The 24,110-nt window shown below is 38.0% G+C and overlaps 2 protein-coding genes across 3 annotated transcripts in view; one reads left to right on the plus strand and one right to left on the minus strand.

Annotated features, from left to right (window-relative positions):
- DCBLD1 (discoidin, CUB and LCCL domain containing 1) overlaps positions 1-24,110 on the minus strand; it is a 246,495-nt gene that overhangs the window by 160,117 nt on the left and 62,268 nt on the right. The gene's annotated exons all lie outside the window — the stretch shown is intronic.
- The window catches only part of ROS1 (ROS proto-oncogene 1, receptor tyrosine kinase), a 90,373-nt gene that overhangs the window by 18,376 nt on the left and 47,887 nt on the right, over positions 1-24,110 (plus strand). Inside the window, 11 exon segments of the mRNA XM_067702895.1 lie at positions 2,423-2,523; positions 7,231-7,448; positions 7,776-7,936; positions 8,318-8,462; positions 10,989-11,251; positions 13,198-13,261; positions 13,576-13,778; positions 15,367-15,572; positions 16,446-16,732; positions 20,367-20,543; positions 21,919-22,121. Of these exon segments, the coding sequence (XP_067558996.1) occupies positions 2,423-2,523; positions 7,231-7,448; positions 7,776-7,936; positions 8,318-8,462; positions 10,989-11,251; positions 13,198-13,261; positions 13,576-13,778; positions 15,367-15,572; positions 16,446-16,732; positions 20,367-20,543; positions 21,919-22,121 (2,028 nt within the window).

The raw sequence follows: 24,110 nt of genomic DNA on the forward strand, positions 1-24,110 counted from the left end.
ATTATAACACAGATATTTAAAAGAAATAGAAATTTACACACCATATCCAGAGATTAATTATTCCTGTCAAATAATGAAATAATCCCTTAATTCTATTTTAGAGCCACTTGAGTACATGTTTTATGTCTCCATAAAAAATGTTAGGGGAAAACCTTTTTCTGTGTAAAAGCATATTAAAGGTAACAGTATATCAGGAGTAACTTCCTATTCATCCCCAAGACTTTGTCAGTAATCTCCTGCTGTCCTGATCTTGTCGTTTGAGCTTTTTCTACTCAGGATAGCTCGGGAGTGGCCCTGGGGACTTTTCTGTAAATGAGTGAATCATTAGATTTCTCAGCATGTTTGGGGAAATACACTTTTCTTTAAAATCCACTCCAGATACTCTCACAGGCTGGCTAATGTTGTGCCTACTTGTGCAAATCTGTGTTCTGGTTCCGTGGCTTGTTTTATTCATCTGCCTCCATTAATGCTAGTAGGTGTTTTGAAGGTAATATGTTTTGCACTGAGCAAAGCGCTCCATCTCACTGTCATTCCTTTCTGTGTTACTCACAGATTTATCACGGAGTATAAGATACTTTGCAATCAACGGTGTAATAAAATAGCTAGCCAATCATTTATAGAAAGACTCATTTGTGCGATGAAAAGGGAGAATGAAATGAGAAATTCTTTTAAAGTGAAAAGATACTTTTTGCCACATCTGATGTGTCAGGCTCATAGTATATAGTACATTTTACCAGAGGATTAAACTTTAAGGTTTTTGTTTAGATCAAAGGGATTATTTCCTACGTATGGGAGTTACTAGACATAACAATGGTTACCAAAGATTTATGGAACAGCCTCTGACACTGCTTAAATATGGGCCCAAATGGCTGGTGTAAAGGAATGGGGTAATGATCCAATACCTGAATTTCACTTATAGCTTGAACAGTTTGTTGTATTCCAGCAAAGGGAATTGTAGAAACTCTTTTTTAAGAGATAAAGTAGAGTTAATCTGTAATTTGGAAAACTCTAGTGCATCTCATTATAGATAACCGAACAATATTAACTTGGTTTCACTTTAACTGGAAAAATTATCAATAAATCTCTTTTAGCCTGAAGAAAGGACATAATTCAACTCCTGAAAGGCTAGGAATTGCTAGAATAGTTTTCTACCTTTTGGGAAAGGAGTAGGTTGAGCTTTCTTGAAGATTGAAGGCTGTGATTTACATGACTACTGAAGGTTCTTGTAGCCATGGGTCTTGAGATTATTTCTTTGTAGCAAGCCTTGGGTAACTTGCCAGCAAGTATTTTTAGTTGTTGGATACTTTATTGTATTCTTTTTACATTTTCCACTGGCTCATCTTTTTGTTTATATGCTGTTGTATCTTGCTAAAGATACAGTCATCAACTTTAATCCTATCTGATACCTCTCAGCCTCTAGGTCTGCTATAGAAAGACTCTGCTATTCTGAGGTCAGACTCCTAGCAATCTCAACTCATCTGAAAAATACCTATAAAGCCAAAGAAAGCAAAAAAGATCCTTTAGATTGTAACTTCTATCTCATGCACCTTATTCCATAGGAGAAACAGTCTTCCCTCAAGCCTCACGTAGTCAACTGGATGTAAAATTAAGACATAGATTGTAAAAAGAAGACAAAGAAAGAGTAATAAGAAGTAGTTGTAAGATGTCAGCTGGAAATAGGACTTTATATATACATGACTCTATCCAATTATATTACATAAAAACCCTGTTTGTGTTATATTTTAGAAAAATATCAGGATTTTTTGGTTGTAATTAACAGGAGATATAATTTTAAATGGTTTGACCCACTGGTTCTCAAACTTGGGGACACATTGGAATTACCTGGGGAATATGAAGACATACTGGAGACTGGATACCATCTCCAGAGATCAAAATTTAACAGGATGCAGACTGGGAATTGAGATGTTTAAAGAATTCCACAGGTAATTCTAATGTGTAGCAATTGAGAACAACTGATTTAAACAACGATCAAATTCACTGGCTTATGTGGCTGAAGAGTCCAAAGTTATGGCTAGCTTTAGACAAGGCTTTACACAGTGGCTCAAAGTCCCTCATTCAGTAGGACCTGGAGTGTGGTTGAAAATTTGTATTTGTAACAAATTCCCAGATGATGCTGATGTTGCTGGTCCAAGAATCAAACTTTGAGAACCACTAGAGATAAGTATATAGAAGTGAATACTTCTTGCCATTTGGGGATTTTTAGGAAACCAGTGCTTATATCAAAATTATGTAGTAATAGACATACTCATATAATATTTATATTCAGTGAAAGGCAAAAATCACTGAGTTTATTATTCCAAAGAGGATGTTAAAGAGAAATCTGTAGCTTAAGTGTGACATAATCACAAAGGTATCCTTAAACATGTATTTGATTTGTTTTCTTTCCATATTTTCTATTTAGGTAATTGCTCTAACTTTAGACCTTAGTGATGGGCTCCTGTATTGGTTGGTTCAAGACAGTCAGTGTATTCACCTGTACACAGCTGTTCTTCGGGGTCAGAGGTAAGTAAGATTGAAGGCAATTGGTTGAGAATAAGAGAACAACTTGCTCCTCAGTTATAAATGATAGTGCATGAGAATTCATTTATTCTTCCAATAAACATTTACTAATTTTCCACTGTGTTGCAGGCATTGTGCTTGTAAGGAAAGGTAAGTTTTTAAATAACTAATTACCGTAGGATATGGTGAATACTGTGATAGGATGTAAAGAGAGTCCAGTAGAGGCACTGAGGAGAATGCCCCTCAAGAGCCCAGGAAATGGGTGGATGGGTTTTTCTGCTTCTTAATATAGTCTCCAACTATGATTATAGATTTGCCTATAACTCTTTAGTTGACGTATCTGCATGCTTTGTATTTAGTATTGTTATCTATATACTTGATTACATTGTATTTCCTTTTATTACTATAAAATATCCTCATTCAACTATGGTAATATTCTTCATCTTAAAGACCATTTTGTCTGATAGTATTAGGAAAGTCATAGCAGCTTTCTTATGCTTAGTGTTTGCATGGTACAGCTCTTTATATCTCTTTACTTTCAATTTTCGTCTTTACATTTAAAAGGTGTCTCTTGTAAACAGCATATAGTTTTGCTTTTTTATGTAGTCTGACAATTTCTGCCTTTTAAGTGGGGTGTTTGATTCATTTACATTTAATATAATTATTGATATGTTGGGATTTAAGTCTACCATCTTGGTGTTTGACTTCCATTTGTCTCATCAGCTGTTCATTCCTCTGTTCTACTTCTCTGCATTTTTGAGGGTAAATAAAATACTTTTTTAGTATTCCATTTTATCTCCTCTCATAACATTTTAATTATGTGTATTTATAATTTTCTTTAGGTTGCTTTAGAGAGTAAAATATGCATTTTTAACATTAAATATCTTCAACTTACCACAGTCATATTCAAAATATTCTTACTTCATAAATGATTTTAAAACTTTATGGTGATATGTTTCCAATTATTACCCTTCACTCTTTGGGTTCTTGTTGTCATATATTTTACTTTCATCTACACTCTAAAATCCATGTTCACTACTATTTTTAGTTTAAACAGCCAATAGTTTTTAACTTCAAGGAAACAGTTACCTATCTCAAATTAAAATACAGGACATAAAATCATTAAAGAACAGCAGTTAAAGGGAGAATTTAGAGGTCATATTATTACATAGATGAGGAAACTGAAACCACAGATGTGTATAAATTTGCCGATTGTCACATGGTAAATTAGAGAGATAGGAAAAGGTTAAAGTAAAACAAAAGGTCCTGCTCTAGGGCAGAGATTTCTAATATTGGGTTCTTGGACCCCCTAGGGAGTTCATGGAGGGCTTCAGGTGGTGTGTGAGTGCTTGGAAATTGAGCATCCATTCATTTCATCAAATTTTCAAAAGAGTCTAATCTTACAAAGACCAAGAATTTGTGCTTTATGAAGACAATGTCAAAATTACTTTTAGATTAAAAAATATATATTTTTTGGTTTATGGAAAAACTCTTAATCATAGAGACTATAAAAAAGGAGTATATGTTTATAAACCTATAATGCATACGCGCATAAACACAGCAAATCTGATTAATCATTTATTTCATATCAGCTATAACATACAGCTCTCGTTCGTTTCCCAACTGTGAACCATAGAAAACTGGTTGTTCCCTTCCCTAGAAATGTAAGATACTGGCAATGTGATTGTCAAAAGAATCTGTCTGTGAGATATAGACGGTGTTCAAAGTGACAGTGTCCTGAAGGATTACGGCTCACTCTCTCTGTCTGTACATTCCAGAGGACAGGCTAGCTGGCGTTGAGAGCCCAGCTCCTCAAGTGTCCAGAAAAATCAGTACTACTGGATTTACCAGATAGAGGAAGGAAGTTTCTCCTTTAAAAATGCATTTCCTTATCTCAAGGTTAATAATTTTCCTTGTCTGCATGCCCAGTGGAGTGCAGCAGATCTTGACAAGGTTACACAAAGGACAGGCAATTTTGCCCTCCACGTAAGACTTGCCTTTTTATCACACTGGGGGAAAAAAAAGCTGTACATAGAGACAGGGATTCCAAAGCCATCTTACAAGCAGAAATTTTTTCCTAATATATAATCAAGCTTCCTTCGTCTGCATTTTAAGTTCCTCACCTCTAGTCTAGATCAGCACTGCCCAATACAACTAATGTGAGCCACATATATAATTGTAAATTTCCTGTTGCCTCATTTTAAAAAGTAAAAGCATATAGGTAAATTATTAATGAGTTATTTGTATTCCTTTTTCATATTAATTCTTGGATAGCTTGGGTGTATTTTACATGTACTGCACATCTCATTTTGCACACTAAGTTTTCATAGGAAATACTTGATCTGCAGTTAGATTTTATAAAATTTACAATTGAAAAAGTTGATTTACGTACCCAAGTTTTTCCAAAATATTTAAAGTTTTCCAGTAAATCATACATATGATTCATAATATATAAATCAAATATTAGCTTAAAATTTTAACCTAAATTAATTAAGATTAAATAACATAAAAACTCAGCTCCTCAATTGTAGTAGCCACATGTCAAGGGCTCAGTAGTCACCTGTGGCCTAGTGGTTACATTACTGGACAGTGTAGTTCTAGCATAGAGTAGAGATGAGATTAGCTGTCTGCTGTCGTTCAGCATATTCAGAACTTGACAACTGTAAGCTGCCTTTCAAACTGCTCTTCCCTTTCCTATGTACAGCCATTCCCTTTGGTTTATTAAAGAATGATTCTATTACCGACATATATATATAATCTATAACAACATATCTGTCTTGGAGGTTGAAAAAGGCGCATCTGTCATAAAAGTTCACGCATATTTAGTCATGTCAGGACTGAGTATATTGCTCCAAAGGAGCCTACACCCTGCTGTTCCCTCTGCCTAAAATGGTCCCCAAACCCAGTTCTCTTGGTTACTTTGTGTTCAGATTGCATGGCTCAGCTTAAACATTGTTCTCTAAGAGTGGCTTTCTCTGACCAGACCCCATTAGGTCTCCTTGTTTAGGAGCCCACTCTACCTTTCCTTTTACAGTGCCATTCAATGGTGTAGTTATTTGCTCATTACCTGCCTATTCTGCTAGGCTGCATAGTTTATGAGGGCAGGGATTGTATTTGTCTTATTTACCACTGTATTCCTAGTGGCCAACACAGAACTAGGCACCCAACATTTGCTGAACGAACGAATAAATGAGTAAGCCCTCAGTAGAGTAACCTCAGCTGACCTCTATACACAGCTCATGCTTCATGGAAGGGTTTACCTTTTAATGATTTTTTTGTTGTTGAGCTTTGATTTAAATCCAGCTCTACCTGTCTGAGGACTGAAGGGTTTGAGGTACTCATCTCCTGTAAGTGAGGAAGTTGTGCTGAAATTGCGATGAACACCAGATGGCAAGAGTCTTCTGACCAGCCCAGGAGATATTTACAGGAGAGGAGTCTTCAGCTGGAAATGAGGGGCAATCCAAGCCAGTGACAACTAAGGATCTCCAGTCTCACCCTGCAGGGAAATCTCTGCCCTGGGGATTGTTTTGGGAATGCTGAACAAACGACCTGTGAGCAAGGCTAACATGAACACATTCACAGCATCTAGGCTGCAGCAGCTCTGTGTGTGGTCCAGAAGGGCCAGCCTTCTCAGGCCAAGTGCATCCTGCTTGGTGAGCTTCTTTCCATATGGAATTAGGTTTTATATACCTCACCAAGGTTACTGGAAAGTTCTAATGAGAAGTGGAAACGACAAAGTGTAAAATTAGACAAGTGGGTGAAAGGCCAAAAGGCAAACCAGGTGCTAGCTTCACATCTGAGTAGGTATGAATAAAGACTATTTTATGAGAAAAAGGACTATGGGAATAGTACTAGTGAATATACTTTTTCTTTATAAGTCTGACACCTCTCAGGTCCTTGGAGGTAGTTTCAGTTTTCTCAAGGAAGTATTATGAAACTCTCAAAACAAAACTTTTATTTATTTTGATTTTAAGTGCCATACTTTTCTAAAGAAGGGAATGTCAACACTTTAAAAAAATTTAGAGAAATCATTTTAAAAAAGTGAAATAACTGCTCCAAAAGGCTGAGAACATTGAGATAGTTATTGTGAGAACCAGACAACTGGTGTAATTTTAGAAACAACCAAGCAGATTTTTAAAATAAAATTCCTTGTCATTGAGAAAAAGACTTTAAAAGCAGTTTAAAACAATAGTCTGTTTCCTTGAATTCCCTGGTCTGAAACGGAGCATTTGGACTAAGCTGTGGAAGTTGATAAGTATCGTTGAAGCAACAGACAGTTGTGAATAGTATAAAGTGAAGGACTAAACAACCTAGAATAAAGAATGGTGAGTAAATAAGATGACTAACCAAGAATAGGAGGAAGGCATGATGCAATGAGGAGAAACAAATCAATGGGTTGTGCCTTTGATGTAGGGTAAAAAAATTTTTTTGATAAAAATCACAAGGATTTATTAAAATCTGTGTAACACTCTTGCTATTGCAATATCACATTCATAAGAAAAACCCTAGGAAATTTGCTTTCGGTATACTTCATATAAAATGTAAAAATCAACTTAATATGGAATTAAGAAGAATGACAATTATTGTTGCAAAGTATTTTCTCTTTGTTTTCAAACACACACACTCACAAACACACATTCTCTCCAGTACTTGAATGCATCAGCCCTTACCCCACTCCAGACAGAAATACTAATTGACGTCCTGTTTCAGCACTGCTGGGGACACCACCATCACAGAGTTCGCAGCCTGGAGTACTTCTGACATTTCCCAGAACACACTGATGTACTACAGTGGTCGGCTCTTCTGGATCAATGGCTTTAGGATTATTACAGCTCAGGAAATAGATCAGAGAACTAGTGTCTCTGTTTTGGAACCAGCCAAATTTAATCAGTTCACAATTATTCAGACATCCCTCAAGCCTCTGCCAGGTACGATATTTTATTCCTTCATAACCTCTCTTCTCCATACTTTCTGTTACATAAATGTTAAGGTTGGGTTTTTTTTTTCTTTAGAATTATGCTTTAAGAGTAAAAAAGGCTTTAGTAGTTTCTGTTAATTTGCTTGCAGTCATTTGACTCTTAACCCAAATTTATAGCCTGAAACAGTCAGAAAAAGATGATTTTCAGGATACGTTAAAGGAAAGAAAAATTTTGTTTTGGTTCTAATTGTTAGTAATTTCTATTAATCTTCCATGTGTCTGTGATAATTGATAATCCTAAATTCTTTCTTTCTCTATTGTTTCTTTCATCCCATAGGGAACTTTTCCTTTACCCCTAAGGTTATCCCAGATGCCATTCCAGAGTCTTCATTTATGATTGAAGGAAATGCTTCGAGTTTTCAAATCCTCTGGAATGCTTCCCTAGCAGTGGATTGGGGTGTAATTTTCTACAGTGTGGAATTTAGTGCTCATTCTAAGGTATGGCATTGGTTCTAGTAACTTCCATTTTTCAAACAGAGTGTACCATCTGTGTCAGCCCTGCCCACACTGATTTGCCACTTTCTTTACTTAGCCAAGCTCATCTCCCTCACTGTTCCTGTAGCATTTGATTATTAAGATTATTCCTGAGAACTCCTTTTTATAGCCAGTCTCTGACTGCTTTGTGGTTAGTGTTAACCACTGGTGTGTTAGATACACTGGTCCTCGTGGAACAACATGGAATTTACCAACATTAGTGTTTCCAAAATTGCAAGGTTTAACTTTACATGTGAACCAAAGTTTGAAGATTTTAGTTAATTAAGAATAAAAGATATTATGATTCTCTACCTAAGAAAATAATGTTTTGTGCTTATATTTTAGTTCCTGGCTAGTGAACAACATTCTTTACCTGTATTTACTGTGGAAGGGCTGGTGCCCTATGCCTTATTTAATCTTTCTGTCACTCCTTATACCTACTGGGGAAAGGGCCCCAAAACATCTCTATCACTCCGAGCACCTGAAACAGGTACAGGGGTTAAAATTTCTTTAAAAAAAAGACAGAATCTCACCTTCATGATCTAGAATGGATAGTTAATAATTTTTAAAAGTAACTTTCAGTTTTGCAGATGTGTTTAGATTCAATACTCTTTAATGACTTTTTGGAGATTAGAATAGCACCATTAAAATAAATCTGCATAATTTATTCCTAACGAATATCTCAAAGATTTCCTAAAGACTGTTTCACTTGACTGTAATGATATACAGTATGTATATAATGCAGAAACATGGTTCAGGTAATTTGTGAGATGCTTCATAAAGACAAAGGGGATTTAAGAACAGTAAAAATTTCCTGGAAGGCAGGTTTACCAGGAGGTGTTCTCACAGATGGTAACTCAGAATCTTCTGTAGGTGAATATCGATGTCTAAATTTTTTTTTAAATGTATTTAATTTATTTATTTTTGGCTGCGTTAGGTCTTCGTTGCTGCGTGCAGGCTTTCTCTAGCTGCTGCGAGTGGGGGCTACTCTTCGTTGGGGTGAGGGGGCTTCTCACTGCGGAGGCTTCTCTTGTTGCAGAGCATGGGCTCTAGGCACGTGGGCTTCAGTAGTTGTGTCGCACGGGCTTAGTTGCTCCGCAGCATGTGGGATCTTCCCGGACCAGGGCTCGAACCCACGTCCCCTGCATTGGCAGGCGGATTCTTAACCACTGCGCCACCAGGGAAGTCCCTCTAAATTTTTAAAAAATGTTTTTCTTTGGAATATATTTTTAAAAAGGAAATTACCCACAACTTTACGTGTGTATATCACTTTAAAGTGTACAAAGCACATTTATATATATCACTCCTTTATTAAACATTTATTACATCCCTATCATGTGTCAGAAACATCACTGTATCATTTCAGTGACCCTCAACATCATTGTATCATCTCTGTGGTAGGTAGGACAGATGTTATTATCTTGGTTATGCTAAGAGAAAATGGAAGCCTAGGAGTTGCCCAATGTAAATTAGCTAGTGAGTGGCAGGGCTGGGGCTTAATCTGGACTTTTCACTCTAGTTTCTTCAAATCTCCATTCAGTCATTTTTGCAGACACTGGCGAGTGATCTTATCATGTTGATTTAATTTATATAAACTTCCTAGCACGGGACCTGGCAGGCAGTAAGAGCTCAATAAACAGACATACGTTCACTGTTGCAATTTTTTTTTAAACTGTTAAGATTTTATCAACAATATTTATCCATGAGTCTCATAACAGGAACATAGTGGAGCCTGGGCAGGTTGTGGAGCAGTTAGCATTTGGATCCAGGTATGCTCTCTTTGAGATTGTCTTGGGATGGCAGCTTTGGTTGGCTTCTTCTGTGGAAATGGACTTGACTATCAGGGGATGCACTGGGGGCTAGGGGCCATCAACACTCTGAAATAAGGAAAAAGGATAAGATTTGGCCCTTGCCTTCGGGGAGTTTACAATATAGTTGGAAATTATTCAAATTGACAACTATTTATTAAGCACTTACTGTGTGCCAGTCCTTTACTAGATTTGGGGGGATTTAATAAGGAATAAGAAAAGGTGCTTTCTCTCTGACGGAGCTCATAAGACAGTAGAGAGATAAATGCAGACGCTGCTAATGATAAAAGAAATAAGACAGTGACAACTGAGTAGCAGTGGCATAGAGTGAATAAGCAGGCTATGAAACCTTCACCTCTATCAGGCTGCCTCTCAGCATTCTTATGAGAGGGCCATACATGCAGGCTTGGATGGCTGGGGAAGGCCTTTGGGGAGTGGAAACTTTAGCTGGGCTCTAAGGCATGAAGCAAGAAGAGGTTTATCCCGTGTAAATACAATGCAAGAAGGTCTGGGGATTGGATAACGATGTGAGTGTTGAACATTACGGAGCAATGTGATTGGAGCGGCAGAGTGGGAGGGGACCTATGGAGGAATCCTAAGAAAGAAGAGGGATGTCTTGGATGGAATGACTTGGAAATCAGGCAGAGGAATTTCTCTGGATTGACAGAGAGAGAGAGAGAGAGAGAGAGAGAGAGAGAGAGATTAATTAAAGGATTGGGAGAGGCTAAATTTCTTGATGTGGCTCCAGAATAGATGGCAACAACTAAGCCATACTCTCAGAGAGGCTTCACGGTGAGAGGGCCTAGATCCTGGATATGCTGTATTTTACACCCGGAACTGGCTGAAGGCTGGATATAGTGTCTTCCTTCCTGGTGACTGCCATTTCCGCCTCCAGAGTGAGAGTAAATACTGTATTTTATAAGGTGAACTAGCCAGCTTCCATGTACACAGACCACAGATGAGAAAGGTGTGCCTCAGTGGTAGTAAGTAGGATTTGGGTTGGAGAAAAGGAAGATTTGCAGAAATATCAGGATAGGTTCCTGAAGAAATCTATGGAATATTCTCTCCTGAAGATCTTTAAGAAGAAGATAGATATACCTTAACTGTCAGGAATGAGAAATATCTATTACTCAGTTGCTCTGCACCCTCATCATGAGTGGTAGAAGTTGACCTCGTATTGTTTTCTGCCCTGTGTCTCTGCTTTTCAGTTCCATCAGCACCAGAGAATCCCAGAATATTTATATTACCAAGTGAAAAATACCACAATAAGAATGAAGTTGTGGTGGAATTTAGGTGGAATAAGCCTAAGCACGAAAATGGTGTGTTAACAAGATTCGAAATTTTCTATCAAATATCCAACCAAAGCGACACAAACAAAACATTCAAAGACTGGATTGCTGTCAATGTCACTTCCTCAGTGATGTCTTTTCAACTTGAGGGTATGAGTCTTGGGTACAGTGTTGCCTTCCAGGTATGAGAGTGAAAACAGGGATACAGGGGTCTGAATAGTGTAGACAAAAGGTGGATTAAAGGACCAGGTTAAGAATTCTGCCGCTCTGTCAATAATTTCATGTACGCTGTGATCACAGAGGTCAAGTGGACAGCAAAGGTACAGAAGGGAGAGGGGACAGCTAGGGTAAAGGACATCTTGACAATTTTCTTGCTTCCAGATTCAGAACAAACATTATTTTTTGGCTCCACCACTATAGGCCCTGTACCACACTAGGTGCTTTTATATTCATTATCTCATTTGATTCTCACATTGTGAAGAAAAAGCCATGTCCCTGGGTGTACCAAAGCTGCGTGGTTGGGAAGTGGTGTGCTACAGTCTAGCTTCTAGAGTCCTTTCCACTATATTACATCAACTGCTGGAAGTCATCTGGATGCCCCCGATTGCAGCTACTAAAGGAAATAAAAGCTGAGGGTCTGGGTAGTTGACATCTCACATTTATCACCTGGCTGCGGAAAGAGGAGAAAGTCGGAGAGAGTAGGAGTCAAAAGGAAAAACGACTGCCACCTATTTTGGCATTTTAAATATAATATGACATAGCTTTCCCCTTATGGTAGATAGCCTGATGATTTTCACATCGTCATTATATACCAGGTTGGTGACAAGGTTGTACATATTTAGAGTTATTTTCCATTTCATTTTGGGGAACAGAATGTTTTGGGGAGTGTTTTAGAGATTTGTGGTTTCCAGAGGATCTATTTTCTTTTTGTAAAATTCTAATTCTGTAATTATTTTGATAATATATTAGGTCTACATATACTAATCAAAACAGTTGTACATAAAAGTTAAAGATAACACACATTCCTATTTGTTAAGAATTACGTGTGTTCCAGTTAAATAAATAGTCTGGTTAAGTGTATTTGCCTATATGTTTATATTGGTTCAAATCTCAGTCACCACAGAGCTTTGCAAAGTGATCTGCATGTATAGGCGTTGAGTTTTACTTAACACGGTCCAGTGCAAAAGTGAAGACTGATTGATATATGTATGCACCATGATAAACACACACACATGCACGCACACCATACACAGATAGTAATAAACAGAATATAGTAAAAGAGATTTAATTCTAGAAGTATAATAAAAATAATCCAATGTTTCGTTGATTGAGAGGGCACTTGAGCTTCTATCTTTCAAGGCCACCATTATGGATGGCAATTTTCTTTTAGGCTATAGAACACAGGCAAGTTTTGGAAGTGGAAATAATTATTATATAATGAGAGACATGTAATAAAAATTGTTTAAAAAAACTTTGCTGTTAGAACGCAGCTTGGCACAGTGGGAAGGAAAGCATACAGACCTCAGAAGACTTAGTTTTATGCCAGTTTCTACATGTGTCATTGTGGATAGGTTGCCTCCCCTAATTATGATCTCTGTCCAGTTTCTACTCTAGTAGTTGTGAGGATCAAAAGAGATAATATACGTAAAAGTGGTTTGAAATGCACAACTCATTTTCAAATATAAGGGTTAATTACTATTTTCTTTTTATTAAATCTTCTTTTAAAAAAGTACAGTAAATTTAGTTATTTGAAGCTTCTTGTTGATTTCATGATAAAGTGGAAGTTTACCATAATCTGTATGGTTTTGTTTCTGTTAAATGTTCCATGTAATTTAATTTTGGAAATAGCTAAAGACGTTTTATAGAAATTCAGATCTTTTGCAATAGAGGTTTGTGCCATTACTTTGTACTTTTCTGGACAAAACAATCCTACCAAAAATTGTTTGGGACAATATTTTTCCTCTTAGTAATTTTTTGCTATATACTTCGATGTGAATAACTGAACCTATTCATGATATATCTCATAATTGTGAAATGAAGCATTCAATAATTTATCAGTCTCAGAACTTAACTGTCGTCACTGAGGACACTTTTGAATGCACATTTTTGTATGCTTTTCTTTCTTTAGGTTCGAGTCTTCACATCCAAAGGACCTGGACCATTTTCTGACATAGTAAAGTCCAAAACATCAGGTATTTATTATCTAAAACCTGTGCAAATAACAACTAGTGATTTAAAAACATTTTTGACCCTTAGTATTCTCAGGGATACCCAAGTGCTATCTCTGAGCTGAAATTAAAGTCAAATAAAATAATCAATTTTCATCATCACCAAACACGCTTAAATAAACCTAGGCTTAGAGCACCCAGGCAGAATCCATTGAGACGGGTGTAGTAAATGAGTCCAAAGGAGACTCACGGATTTCAGAAGGGCCTGATGTTGAATCAAGGGATTTTGCTAAAGTTCTTTTTCTCATACATATTATCTACTTGTTTTTTGTTTTTAGAGATCAGTGCATTTCCATACCTCATAACTTTTTTTGACAACAAGATAGTTTTGTTAGATATGGATCGAAATCAAGTTGTATGGACACTTTTGGCGGAAGGCGACGTTGGTGCCATGGGCTACACAGCTGATGACGCAGTGGCGTACTATGCTCAGGGAGACTCACTCCTCCTCCTCAACATGCACAATCAGTCCAGCTCTGAGGTATTTCGCTATGTAATTCTTCTGAAAGGAAGTGGAGTATTTGCATATCACACAACGCTGTGATGAAAATGACGAGCCAGTGGTTGAGCCATTAAGATTAGAATGGTTGAAAAGGACAGATGTTGTGTATTTAGTCACAAATGAATTCAGGTTATGTTTTGTGCAGATGTGATTCAGGCTTAATTTAGCAAACAGTTCTTGGGCTTAAGGCACTGTGTTACCTGAGATAGAGGGAAAACAGAACGTCACAGTCCTTGAACAAATCCAGTCTAGTATTAGTCTAACAAGGGTAAGACAGTATGGCATGGTGATTAAGAGGGTGAGCCTTGAAACCTGACAACCTAGAATTTAATTCTGACTTTACTACATGCTAGAACTGTGACCATCAGCAACTTATTTAACCACTATGGTTGCATAGTCCCTCATCTTAGGGTGAAGATTAATGAGCTAATCCATGTAAGGCATTTAGCACAACGCCTGGAATGTGGTAGGTATTCACTGACTGTTAGCTAGTGGAGAAGACAGGCGGAAGACTGTAAGTGCTATGCTGAGGGCAGGATGCAGTGGAATCACAGAGAAAGGATGCTTCATCCAGGATGGAGGGGTGGTGGTGGTGGTAGAGTGGAAAGACATCTTGGGTACAAATAAGATGAACCAGGTGAATGTGGGGAAAAGCTGAGGCAGCAGCAAAGTCCGGGAAACCAGAGAGCCATAGCCTGTTCGGGGAGCTGTAACTAGGAGCTTGGAATGGAGGTGGGGGTCAGGGCAGAGTAAGAGGCAGGTGGTAAAGCTGAAGAGGTGGGCAAGAGCCTAAATATAAGGGACCTTCTTTACGGTGCCAAGGAGATGAGTGTCAATTTTGAAGCCAACATCAAGCCATTCAAGAAATTTAGTGGGTCATTAACATGATCAAGTAGTGTTTTAGGAAGACCCCTCTGTTAGCAAAGAAGAGAAGGTTTGTTTTAGGACGATCTCTCTGTTAGCAAAGAAGAGAAGGTTAAGTCTGAGGCAGTCGGGAACTATCACAGGAATCCAGACAGGAAATGTTAGGCAGGAAGTGAGAGACACTGAGGTAAGAGAGGAGAGGACAAACTCAGGAGATATTTAAAATGGGACTAATTGGCTATGGGTAGTAATGGGAGGAAGAAGTCAAGGGGCAACAACAGTTGTCGAGACTGCTCTTCAGGTGAGTGTTGGAAATCCATAAAAATATAAAATGCAGGAGAAAAGGAGGTTTGGAGGGTGGGGTGATGAATTTTGTTTTCTGAGATCATTCATTTGGAGATGTTCGGTAGGCAGTTTGATATTTGAAGCAGTAACTCAATGAGAGATCTTGCCTGAAGATGTGAATTTGTAGCTCCGGTCTATGGATTACAGTTGAAGCCATGGTAGTTGAAATTAACCAGGGAAAATATACAATGTGAGAAGAGGACCAGTGTTACAGTGGCACACAGTCCAGAGTTACCGAGATTTTGGATTACAGAAGAGAAGTGCAGTAAATAAGAAATCGAGTGACTACAAAAAAAGTCCTCAGAGTTGAAGAAAATGAGCATTATCTTCTTGGCTGTGTTTTCTACCTGTTGTTAAGATTTTCCGAGATGCACTGGTTTTTGATATCACAATTATTACAATTGACTGGATTTCAAGGCACCTCTACTTTGTGCTGAAAGAATCACAAAATGGAATGCAAGTATTTGATGTAGATCTTGAAAACAAGGTGAAATATCCCAGGAAGCTGAAAATTTGCAACAGAAATTCAACAGTAATCTCTTTTTCTGTATATCCTTTCTTAAGGTATGTGAAGCGTGAGTGTCTGTTTCTATTGTGATGAAATAGACATAGACATATTTAATGTAGTATCTTTGGTTTAATATTAGAGTCAATGTTGGGACAGTAAGATACTTAATGTTCTTGATGTTAACTTATAGTAATTCTACATATAAATGATGAGCCTACAACCACCAATATATAAAATTAATCCATACTGACAATTCCACTAACCTAAAGTTAGGTTAATTACCAGCGGGAAACCAAAGGATATTTTTATACCAGTGAATTTAATAATATCCCCAGTTGGTAAGGACAAGAAGGGGACTGAGACGGCAGCAGGAAATGAGCAGGAGATAGACAGGAAGCATGTTTTCCATAGTAAATGCTATTCTGGGCTCATCCATCTTTAATTAATGTCCTTATGAGATTAATTTTAAGGCCTCCATTCAGCAACTGAATAGCAGTTTCTCCGGCTGAAGAGTTATATTTTGTTTGTGCCATAAGCATGGTTATAGTCTATCTTGAAACTAGATTGGTAACTAGTATTAAGAAACAGAAACAAACTTGAGAGGAAGGGAATGGAGATGGTGTTGATGAAAAGTATGCAAATATGTTTCATATTTAGAGCCAGTAATGAGCCATTTAATACAATGCCTAAGGTCATTATAGTCCAAGGCTTTCGTTGCAAACACATTTATTGAGAAATCATTGGAAAATGCTACAAACTAGACTTCTTGTGATTTCTTCCATCAGAAGGTTATTGAACACTGGGACATGTTCTTTTTAAAGGTGGCATCTGTCCCCACAATCATTAGAAATGATTGATCTTCATTAGAAACTGATATTTGCAATGATATGTTTTACTCATTAAGTTGGAGTGTCCTTTTGTTCCTATAGTCGCCTGTATTGGACAGAAGTTTCTGATTTTGGATCTCAGATGTTCTACTACAGTATTATCAACCAGACCTTGCACCGAATTCTGCAACCCCCAGCCATAAACCATCCAAATGGAAGAAGCCAATGTTCTTGCAATGTGACTGAATTCGAGTTAAGTGGAGCAATGACTATTGATACGTCTGACCTAAAGAAACCACGGATATACTTTGTCAAAGGGCAAGAGATCTGGGCAATGGATCTGGAAGGATGTCAGTGTTGGCAAGTTATCATCATGCCTGCTCTGCTTGGTAAGACACTCGTGTGTGTAGTAGATCTTCACTAATAATGACAGCCCCTCCTGTCCCATTAAAAAGGAGTTACATTCAACCTATACTCAAAGGAATATGTGTGTGTGTGTATATATATATATAGTATTTGCTCCAGACCGTGCCAAATGTTTTTGTAGAATTCAAGTTGTTTTCAGGCAAATTGTACATAGGCATTCACATAATTTTCTGGATCTGTGGGGGGCTTTTTTTGTTGTTATTTTATAATTAACAGTAGAACTACAATTTATTGAGCTCAACTATGTGTTCTAAGCAGGCTACTAAATGTATTATCTCATTTGATCTTCAAAACACCTCAGTGAAGTAGATACTAGTATCCACATTTTACAGATGAGGAAATTGAGGCTGAGAAAGGTAATTTGTCCAAAGGGCCATAGTTAATAGAGGAGCTGGTATCTGAAACTGAGCCTAACTACGGCATCCCTGATCTTCCCACCAGTACTCCACCCCCGTGCTGATGATTTCATTGCCTCCACGTTCAGCATGACTTGGTCAATACTTGACAGGTCTATCTGTTGAAATTCACAATCTTGTGGAGGAAATATTTGAAAGTCTAAAGTCACTTGGAAGTCTTCTAATTAGGAGTAATTGCAAAAGAAAAAAAACACTCTAAATACCCCCATATGTTCTTAAGGGTCTAGTCCTCACTATCCAATCACTAATCATGTGTGGTGATTTAAGTTTAAATTAATTAAAATTAAATAAAATTCAAAATTTAATTCCTCAGCCACACTAGTCACATTTGAAATGATCAAAACCCACAGAGGCTAATGGTCACTGTATTAGGCGGCACAGATGTAAAATATTTCCATCATCAAAAGTGCTACTGGGGGGCCTTCCCTGGTGGCGCAGTGGTTAAGAATCCACCTGCCAGTGGAGGGGACACGGGTTCGATCCCTGGTCTGGGAAGATCTCACATGCCATGGAGCAACAAAGCTTGTGTGCCACAACTACTGAGCCCACGTGCCACAACTACTGAAGCCCACGTGCCTAGAGCCTGTGCTCCGCAACAAGAGAAGCCACCACAGTGAGAAGTCTGAGCACCGCAGCAAGGAGTGGCCCCCCACGCTCACTGCAGCTAGAGAAAGCCCGTGTGCAACAATGAAGACCCAACGCAGCCAAAAACAAACAAACAAATAAATAAATAAATTTATTTTTTAAAAAGTGATATTGGGTATTGCTGGTTTATATAGTAAAGTTTTGAAATTGCAAATGTGTGTGTGTCTGTGTGTTGTAACTTTATGTATGGTTTTGTTGACATACCAGCCAGAGTTTTTTTTTTTAAATTAATTAATTAATTTATTTTTGGTTGCGTTGGGTCTTCCTTGCTGCGTGCGGGCTTCCTCTAGTTGCGGCGAGTGTGTGGGGGGTCACTCTTCCTTGTGGTGCACAGGCTTCTCATTGCTGTTCTCTCGTTGTGGAGCACAGGCTCTAGGCACGCGGGCTTCAGTAGTTGTGGCACGTGGGTTCAGTAGTTGTGATGCATGGGCTTAGTTGCTCTGCGGCATGTGGGATCTTCCTGGACCAGGGCTCGAACCCATGTCCCCTGCATTGGCAGGTGGATTCTTAACCGCTGAGCCAACGGGGAAGCCCCCAGAGCCTTTTAGAAGCAACTCCAATGTACTTTCAATGGGCTTGAGAGTGGAGATAATATTCTGAACTTCTCTTATTAGGAGAATAACTTGATTCTGTTGAATGTGTGACAAAGACTCTTTCCTTGATCAAACTTTAATTGCTCTTTTTTTTTTTTTATTTTGGGCCACGCCGAGTAGCTTGCTGGATCCTAGTTCCCCAACCAGGGATTAAATCCATGCCTCCTGCAGTGGAAGCACCGAGTCCAGAGTCCTAACTATTGGACCATCAGGGAACTCCCGGATCAAACTTTAGTTACGCTCCTGTGAGCCCTTTTCTCAACTAGGCCTCAAACTTGGTCTTCCCTGTCCATCCTTGCTGAGTCCAGTTTTAGCAAGAATCTTGCCAAATCAGTTTAGAGAGAATCCCTCATCTTGGTATCTGATAAAGTTCTTCACCCCCACCCTTGATGTTCTTGGCCAAAAATCCTATGAGGCCAGTTTAGCAAGAATCCCCCTCCCATTGATGTCTCCTCTTAGTAATTTTCTTGACTGCTCTCTCCCTCTGCCTGTTGGATACAACCCCCAGTTGTCTTTGTTGTATTTGGAGTTGTGCACATCTCCCTCCCCTACTGCAATATTGCAGCAGCCTTGATTAAAGTCTTCCTTACCATTTAAACAAGTGTCAGGATAATTTTTCTTTAACATCTGACACACAAGAGTTATCTATTGGGCCATTATTTTATAGCTATAGAACTGTTCAGTCTTTCATGAAGCCACAATTGAAATCCATAGTCCAAAAATTAGAAAATTAAAATGACTTTAGAGATCATTTAGCTGACATAATATTGGAAGAAATCCCCTCTACCAAAACAGCCTTCTTTGAGCACCTGTTTATAAAACAATTTACTACCTTATAAGGAAGTCTGTTTAATTTTTGCACAATTCTAAACGCTAGATATTTTTCTTATGTTTAGCCGAAGTTTTCTCCCCATTCCTCTCATTCATTGGCCCGAGTTCTGACTTCTAAATTTACAAAGAATAAATCAATCACTTTCCACATGATAGCGACTCAACTATGTGGAAAGAGCTGCCAGAGCCCATGCTAAGCACTTCCTTTAGAGGAAAAAATTCAAGTATCTCTAAGTACCCCTTAGGTGGTATGGCTTCTAGATCTTTCTTTGCCCTATTCACCCTCCTGAGGTTTCGCTCTAGCTGCTTAGTTCTCTTAAATGTTGTCCCATAAGGACTCACTGTACTTTCAGTATGTTCTGGTCAGCACAGAGGGCCTGTGACTTCCTAGGTCTTCTTTTACTGCAGCTAAAAGTGACATCAGGTCTTTGGGCTGCCTGCCATTTGAAGAACCCATAGTCTTTTTCATGTTAACTATTATTAAGCCAGAAATTCTTTCATTCCTTATTTACAGTTTTAATTTTAACCTTGAATTTAGGATGTTATATTTGTTGCTATTAAATTTCAATCCATTTCACGATTCTGTTGTGATATTTTTGAATAAGTCAAAGACTGAATGTACTAGGGACAGTAAGGATCATGTATTATCTGCAAATTTGATAAATATGTTTATTATGCATTCATTCTAAATCATTGATAAATATACTGAGCAAGGCGCTGAGCCCTGTGCCTCAGCTAATACCTCCCTTCAGCTGGTGTTGTTTGGGGTGGAATCACACAGGTAAGCTTTAAATCCTGGCTCTGCCCTTGACGAACTTTGTGGCCTTGAGGGGAATTATTTAACCCCTCGAAGCCTCAGTTTCCACTTATACAAAATGAGACTAATAATCATAGTATTTGCTTTGTTGGCTTGATATGGAGCTAAAATGAGAAAATATCTGTAAAATCCTTAGGCTAATGACATAAAGGTATTATTTTTTCATATTGAAATAATAGAAAGATTCAAAATTTCTCAGTTATGCTATAGAAAAAGGATTTCACATATTGCTTAGAGTAGAAAATGTCAGATATGTATTTTGTTCTTTATGTTCTTTTCTGTTTTTCATCAACAGGAAAAATGCTTGTTAGCTTGACTGTGGATGGACAATTTCTCTATTGGATCTCCACAGCAAAGGACAGCACACAAATTTATCAGGCAAAGAAAAGCAATGGGGCCATCCTGTCCCAGGTGGAGGCCCTAAGTAGTAAGCATATCTTGGTTTACAGTTCAGTTCTGCAGCCTTTTCCAGGTAAGAGAGTCACATACTTAATCAGCTTGTTCTCCCAGTTTAGGGTCAGGAAAATTTCATAATGTTTCCTCCTCCAGGGCTGTCCCTCCAACTCTTCGTTGTGCTCTCAGCATTGCTCCAGACGGTCAGGGTTTGGTGCACGTTGTGATTGCTGTTTGCCCTGGGTCACAATTTATCTCTATCTGTATACATGGCTTGGGCTGTGGCAGGCTACTTTAGACACGGGAAACCCTTGTCCTGTCATTCTCTCTGTCTAGCCTCTTTGTCTTCTCAGTCCCATAATTTCCCTTCTTTCTGTCTTTTTTCTCCCCTGATGATATTTTAGACCTCCCAGTGGTGTCAAAAAGCTTTGCATAAAATTTCAGGTCTTTTTCAAGGTAAAATGCCTATGTATTATAGGATTAGATATGTCAACCATTTAACGTGTACATTTGTGCTACCATTTTTATTGTTTCTCTCGTTTGTTTAATGTGTCACTCATGAAGTTTTTTAGTGTTGTGCCCTTCACTCTATTTTCCCCACACATCCTCTGGGTTTTGTATAATGCAATGACTTTTAGGAATGCATGTATCACATTATGGCAGAACTGACTATATATTTTTTGCTGAGAGTCATAATAAAATAAATGTTTGAAATATAAAAACCAACCAACCAAAAACAAAAACAGCACTACATAGCCTCATGGGTGACATTCAAACCTAAAGTGGTCTCTGAGTTTTTTCACAAGCTCTCTCTGCCATTAAAGTCACAATGTCATTCTAAATTCAGTATAATTCCCTCTTAGAGAGGGAGAGAAATGAGTAAAACAAACTCTCTTTGCTTAAATGTATTCAGTTATAAAATACGTAAGTTATACAATATGAAAACATGGGAGAACTTATAAATAAACTGAGTGCATATTTTGGTGAAATAATTCATCTAAGAGATTTAAAAAATCCATGCAATATCTGTTTGAGTTTGAACACACACGCATATCCCTAGAAATAAAAGTCCTAAAGATAACATCAGTTTTCATAATCGGAATTCATTGAAAAATATGATTGATATAATGCTCTCATTACTTTCTTCAAAATAAAAAAGGGTCAACTTATTTTGCTATTCACTGTCTAGGTACGTAATTAAGGGTAGTTTAGCTCCATCTGCTGGAAATTGTAAGCAATTACCAGTTATTTTGCACTCTTCCCCAGGCGTTTAACATGTTCAAAACGTATGAAAAAAACGTGTCTTCCTGTCCTGAATAACATTTCCAACACTCCAATGCACCATACCTTGTCAGTTAAATAAAAAGAAAATATGATATTATCCTTGATGTTAGATAAATCTGCTGTTTCTCTTGTACGTACATGTGTATATAATCTTTTTATTATTATTTTAGATAGAGCATTTCTGTCTCTAGCTTCAGATATTGCAGAGCCAACTATACTTAACACCACTAATACCAGCTTCACAATCAGATTACCACCTGTCCAGACAAACCACATGTGGGATGGCATCACCAGTCCCACTCCCACATACCTGCTTTATTACAAAGAAGTAAATGACAGGAAGAACAGCTCTGAACTGAAAGATAGAATGCTGGTAAGGTTGGAGCCCGTTGTCTTGGTCTTTTCACAAGATGCCTTTTTTTGATATAAAATCCTCAGCCATAGTATTTTCTATATTATGTTCTGAAACACACTGTGATGCTAACTTTTACAGATGACTGAGCTACTTGTAATGAGGTGGATAGACCTAGAATCTGTCATACAGAGTGAAGTAAGTCAGAAGGAGAAAGACAAATACCGTATGCTAACACATATATATGGAATTTAAGAAAAAAAATGTCATGAAGAACCTAGGGGTAAGACAGGAATAAAGACACAGACCTACTAGAGAATGGACTTGAGGATATGGGGAGGGGGAAGGGTAAGCTGTGACGAGGCGAGAGAGAGGCATGGACATATATATACTACCAAATGTAAGGTAGATAGCTAGTGGGAAGCAGCCGCATAGCACAGGGAGATGAGCTCGGTGCTTTGTGACCACCTAGAGGGGTGGGATAGGGAGAGTGGGAGGGAGGGAGATGCAACAGGGAAGAGATATGGGAACATATGTATATGTATAACTGATTCACTTTGTTATAAAGCAGAAACTAACACACCATTGTAAAGCAATTATACTCCAATAAAGATGTAAAAAAAACAAAAACATACTGTGTTCTATCTAGTCTCTTGTCTACGAGTAAGTTAAGCTTCAAGGAAATATATTAACCCTAATCAGTCGGTAGATTGCCTTATAGTGACTGTTTCCTGAGTGTCCTAAAAGAGCTGGGTTTGTTTCCCTCCCTAATTATCTAATTATCCCCAGAAAGTGATACAGACTTGTTTTTGTGGCCATTCCAGCAGACTGAGGGGTAAGAAATGAACTGGACAGAAAGAACATTTCTGTATACCTTTCCTCCATAGCATGTAGCTAATATAAAAATTGTACATTATATTTTTGTTTATTTTCTATATGTTGTGAAATGTGTTGTTATGCAGAGACTACGTTTTTATTCATCATTGTATTCCTAGCACCTAGCATACTACTTCGCATTGTATAGGCATTACTAGATATTTCTTGAATGAATGAATGGAGACAATTCATTCCATCATTGGCCTGGTGTTCCAGTTGTCTTTGAGATGGAATTGTATGTATCCAGTATTTTTCTTTGTGCTTATTTTATAATCAAGTCAAAAGGTGAAATTGACCATCATCTATTGGAGTTTAAGCACTATATACTTTCTTTCTGATTCTTGTAACTTCCTTTATTTTGTCTATTTTTAAAAAATGTATTTATTTTTGGGCTTCCCTGGTGGCGCAGTGGTTGAGAGTCCGCCTGCTGATGCAGGGGACGCGGGTTCCTGCCCCGGTCCGGGAGGATCCCACATGCCGCGGAGCGGCTGGGCCCGTGAGCCATGGCCACTGAGCCTGCGCGTCCGGAGCCTGTGCTCCGCAACAGGATAGGCCACAGCAGTGAGAGGCCCGCGTACCACCAAAAAAAAAAAAAAATATATATATATATATATATATATATATTTATTTATTTTAAAATTTTGTCTATTTTAACCTTTCTTTACACATTTCTAACAGGAGTCGTTTCAGAGACAGATTGGATCATTTGGCTGACCAAGATTGGGTTTCTGTCATTTCTCTTATTAGAGCTTATCTCTTATTGTCTTCATAACGATTAATATGGGCCAAAGGCAGTGAGTGGTTCTCAAACTTGACAGCACATTGAAGCTTTTAAAATTTCTGAGCCCATGCTTCACCTCAGACCAATGCAATCAGAATCTTTAGGGGTGGGACCCAGGTATCAGTATTTTCTTAAAACTTCCCAGACATTTCCAAAGTGTAACCAAAATTGAGAACCATTAGTGTAAGGAAAGCCTTTTTAGTTTCTTAAAGTTTATTTCTGAGAATGATTAGATAATGTAGCTTATTCTTTTATTGTATTCACGGATGTGTCACATCCTTACAATACCTTCCTGCTGAATTTCTAATGCAACGCTAATGAGATAGTGTGCTCTGGGAATTCAGCTTCCTAAG

This window comes from Pseudorca crassidens, chromosome 13 (assembly GCF_039906515.1).
Source record: "Pseudorca crassidens isolate mPseCra1 chromosome 13, mPseCra1.hap1, whole genome shotgun sequence".
Lineage (NCBI taxonomy): Eukaryota > Metazoa > Chordata > Mammalia > Artiodactyla > Delphinidae > Pseudorca > Pseudorca crassidens.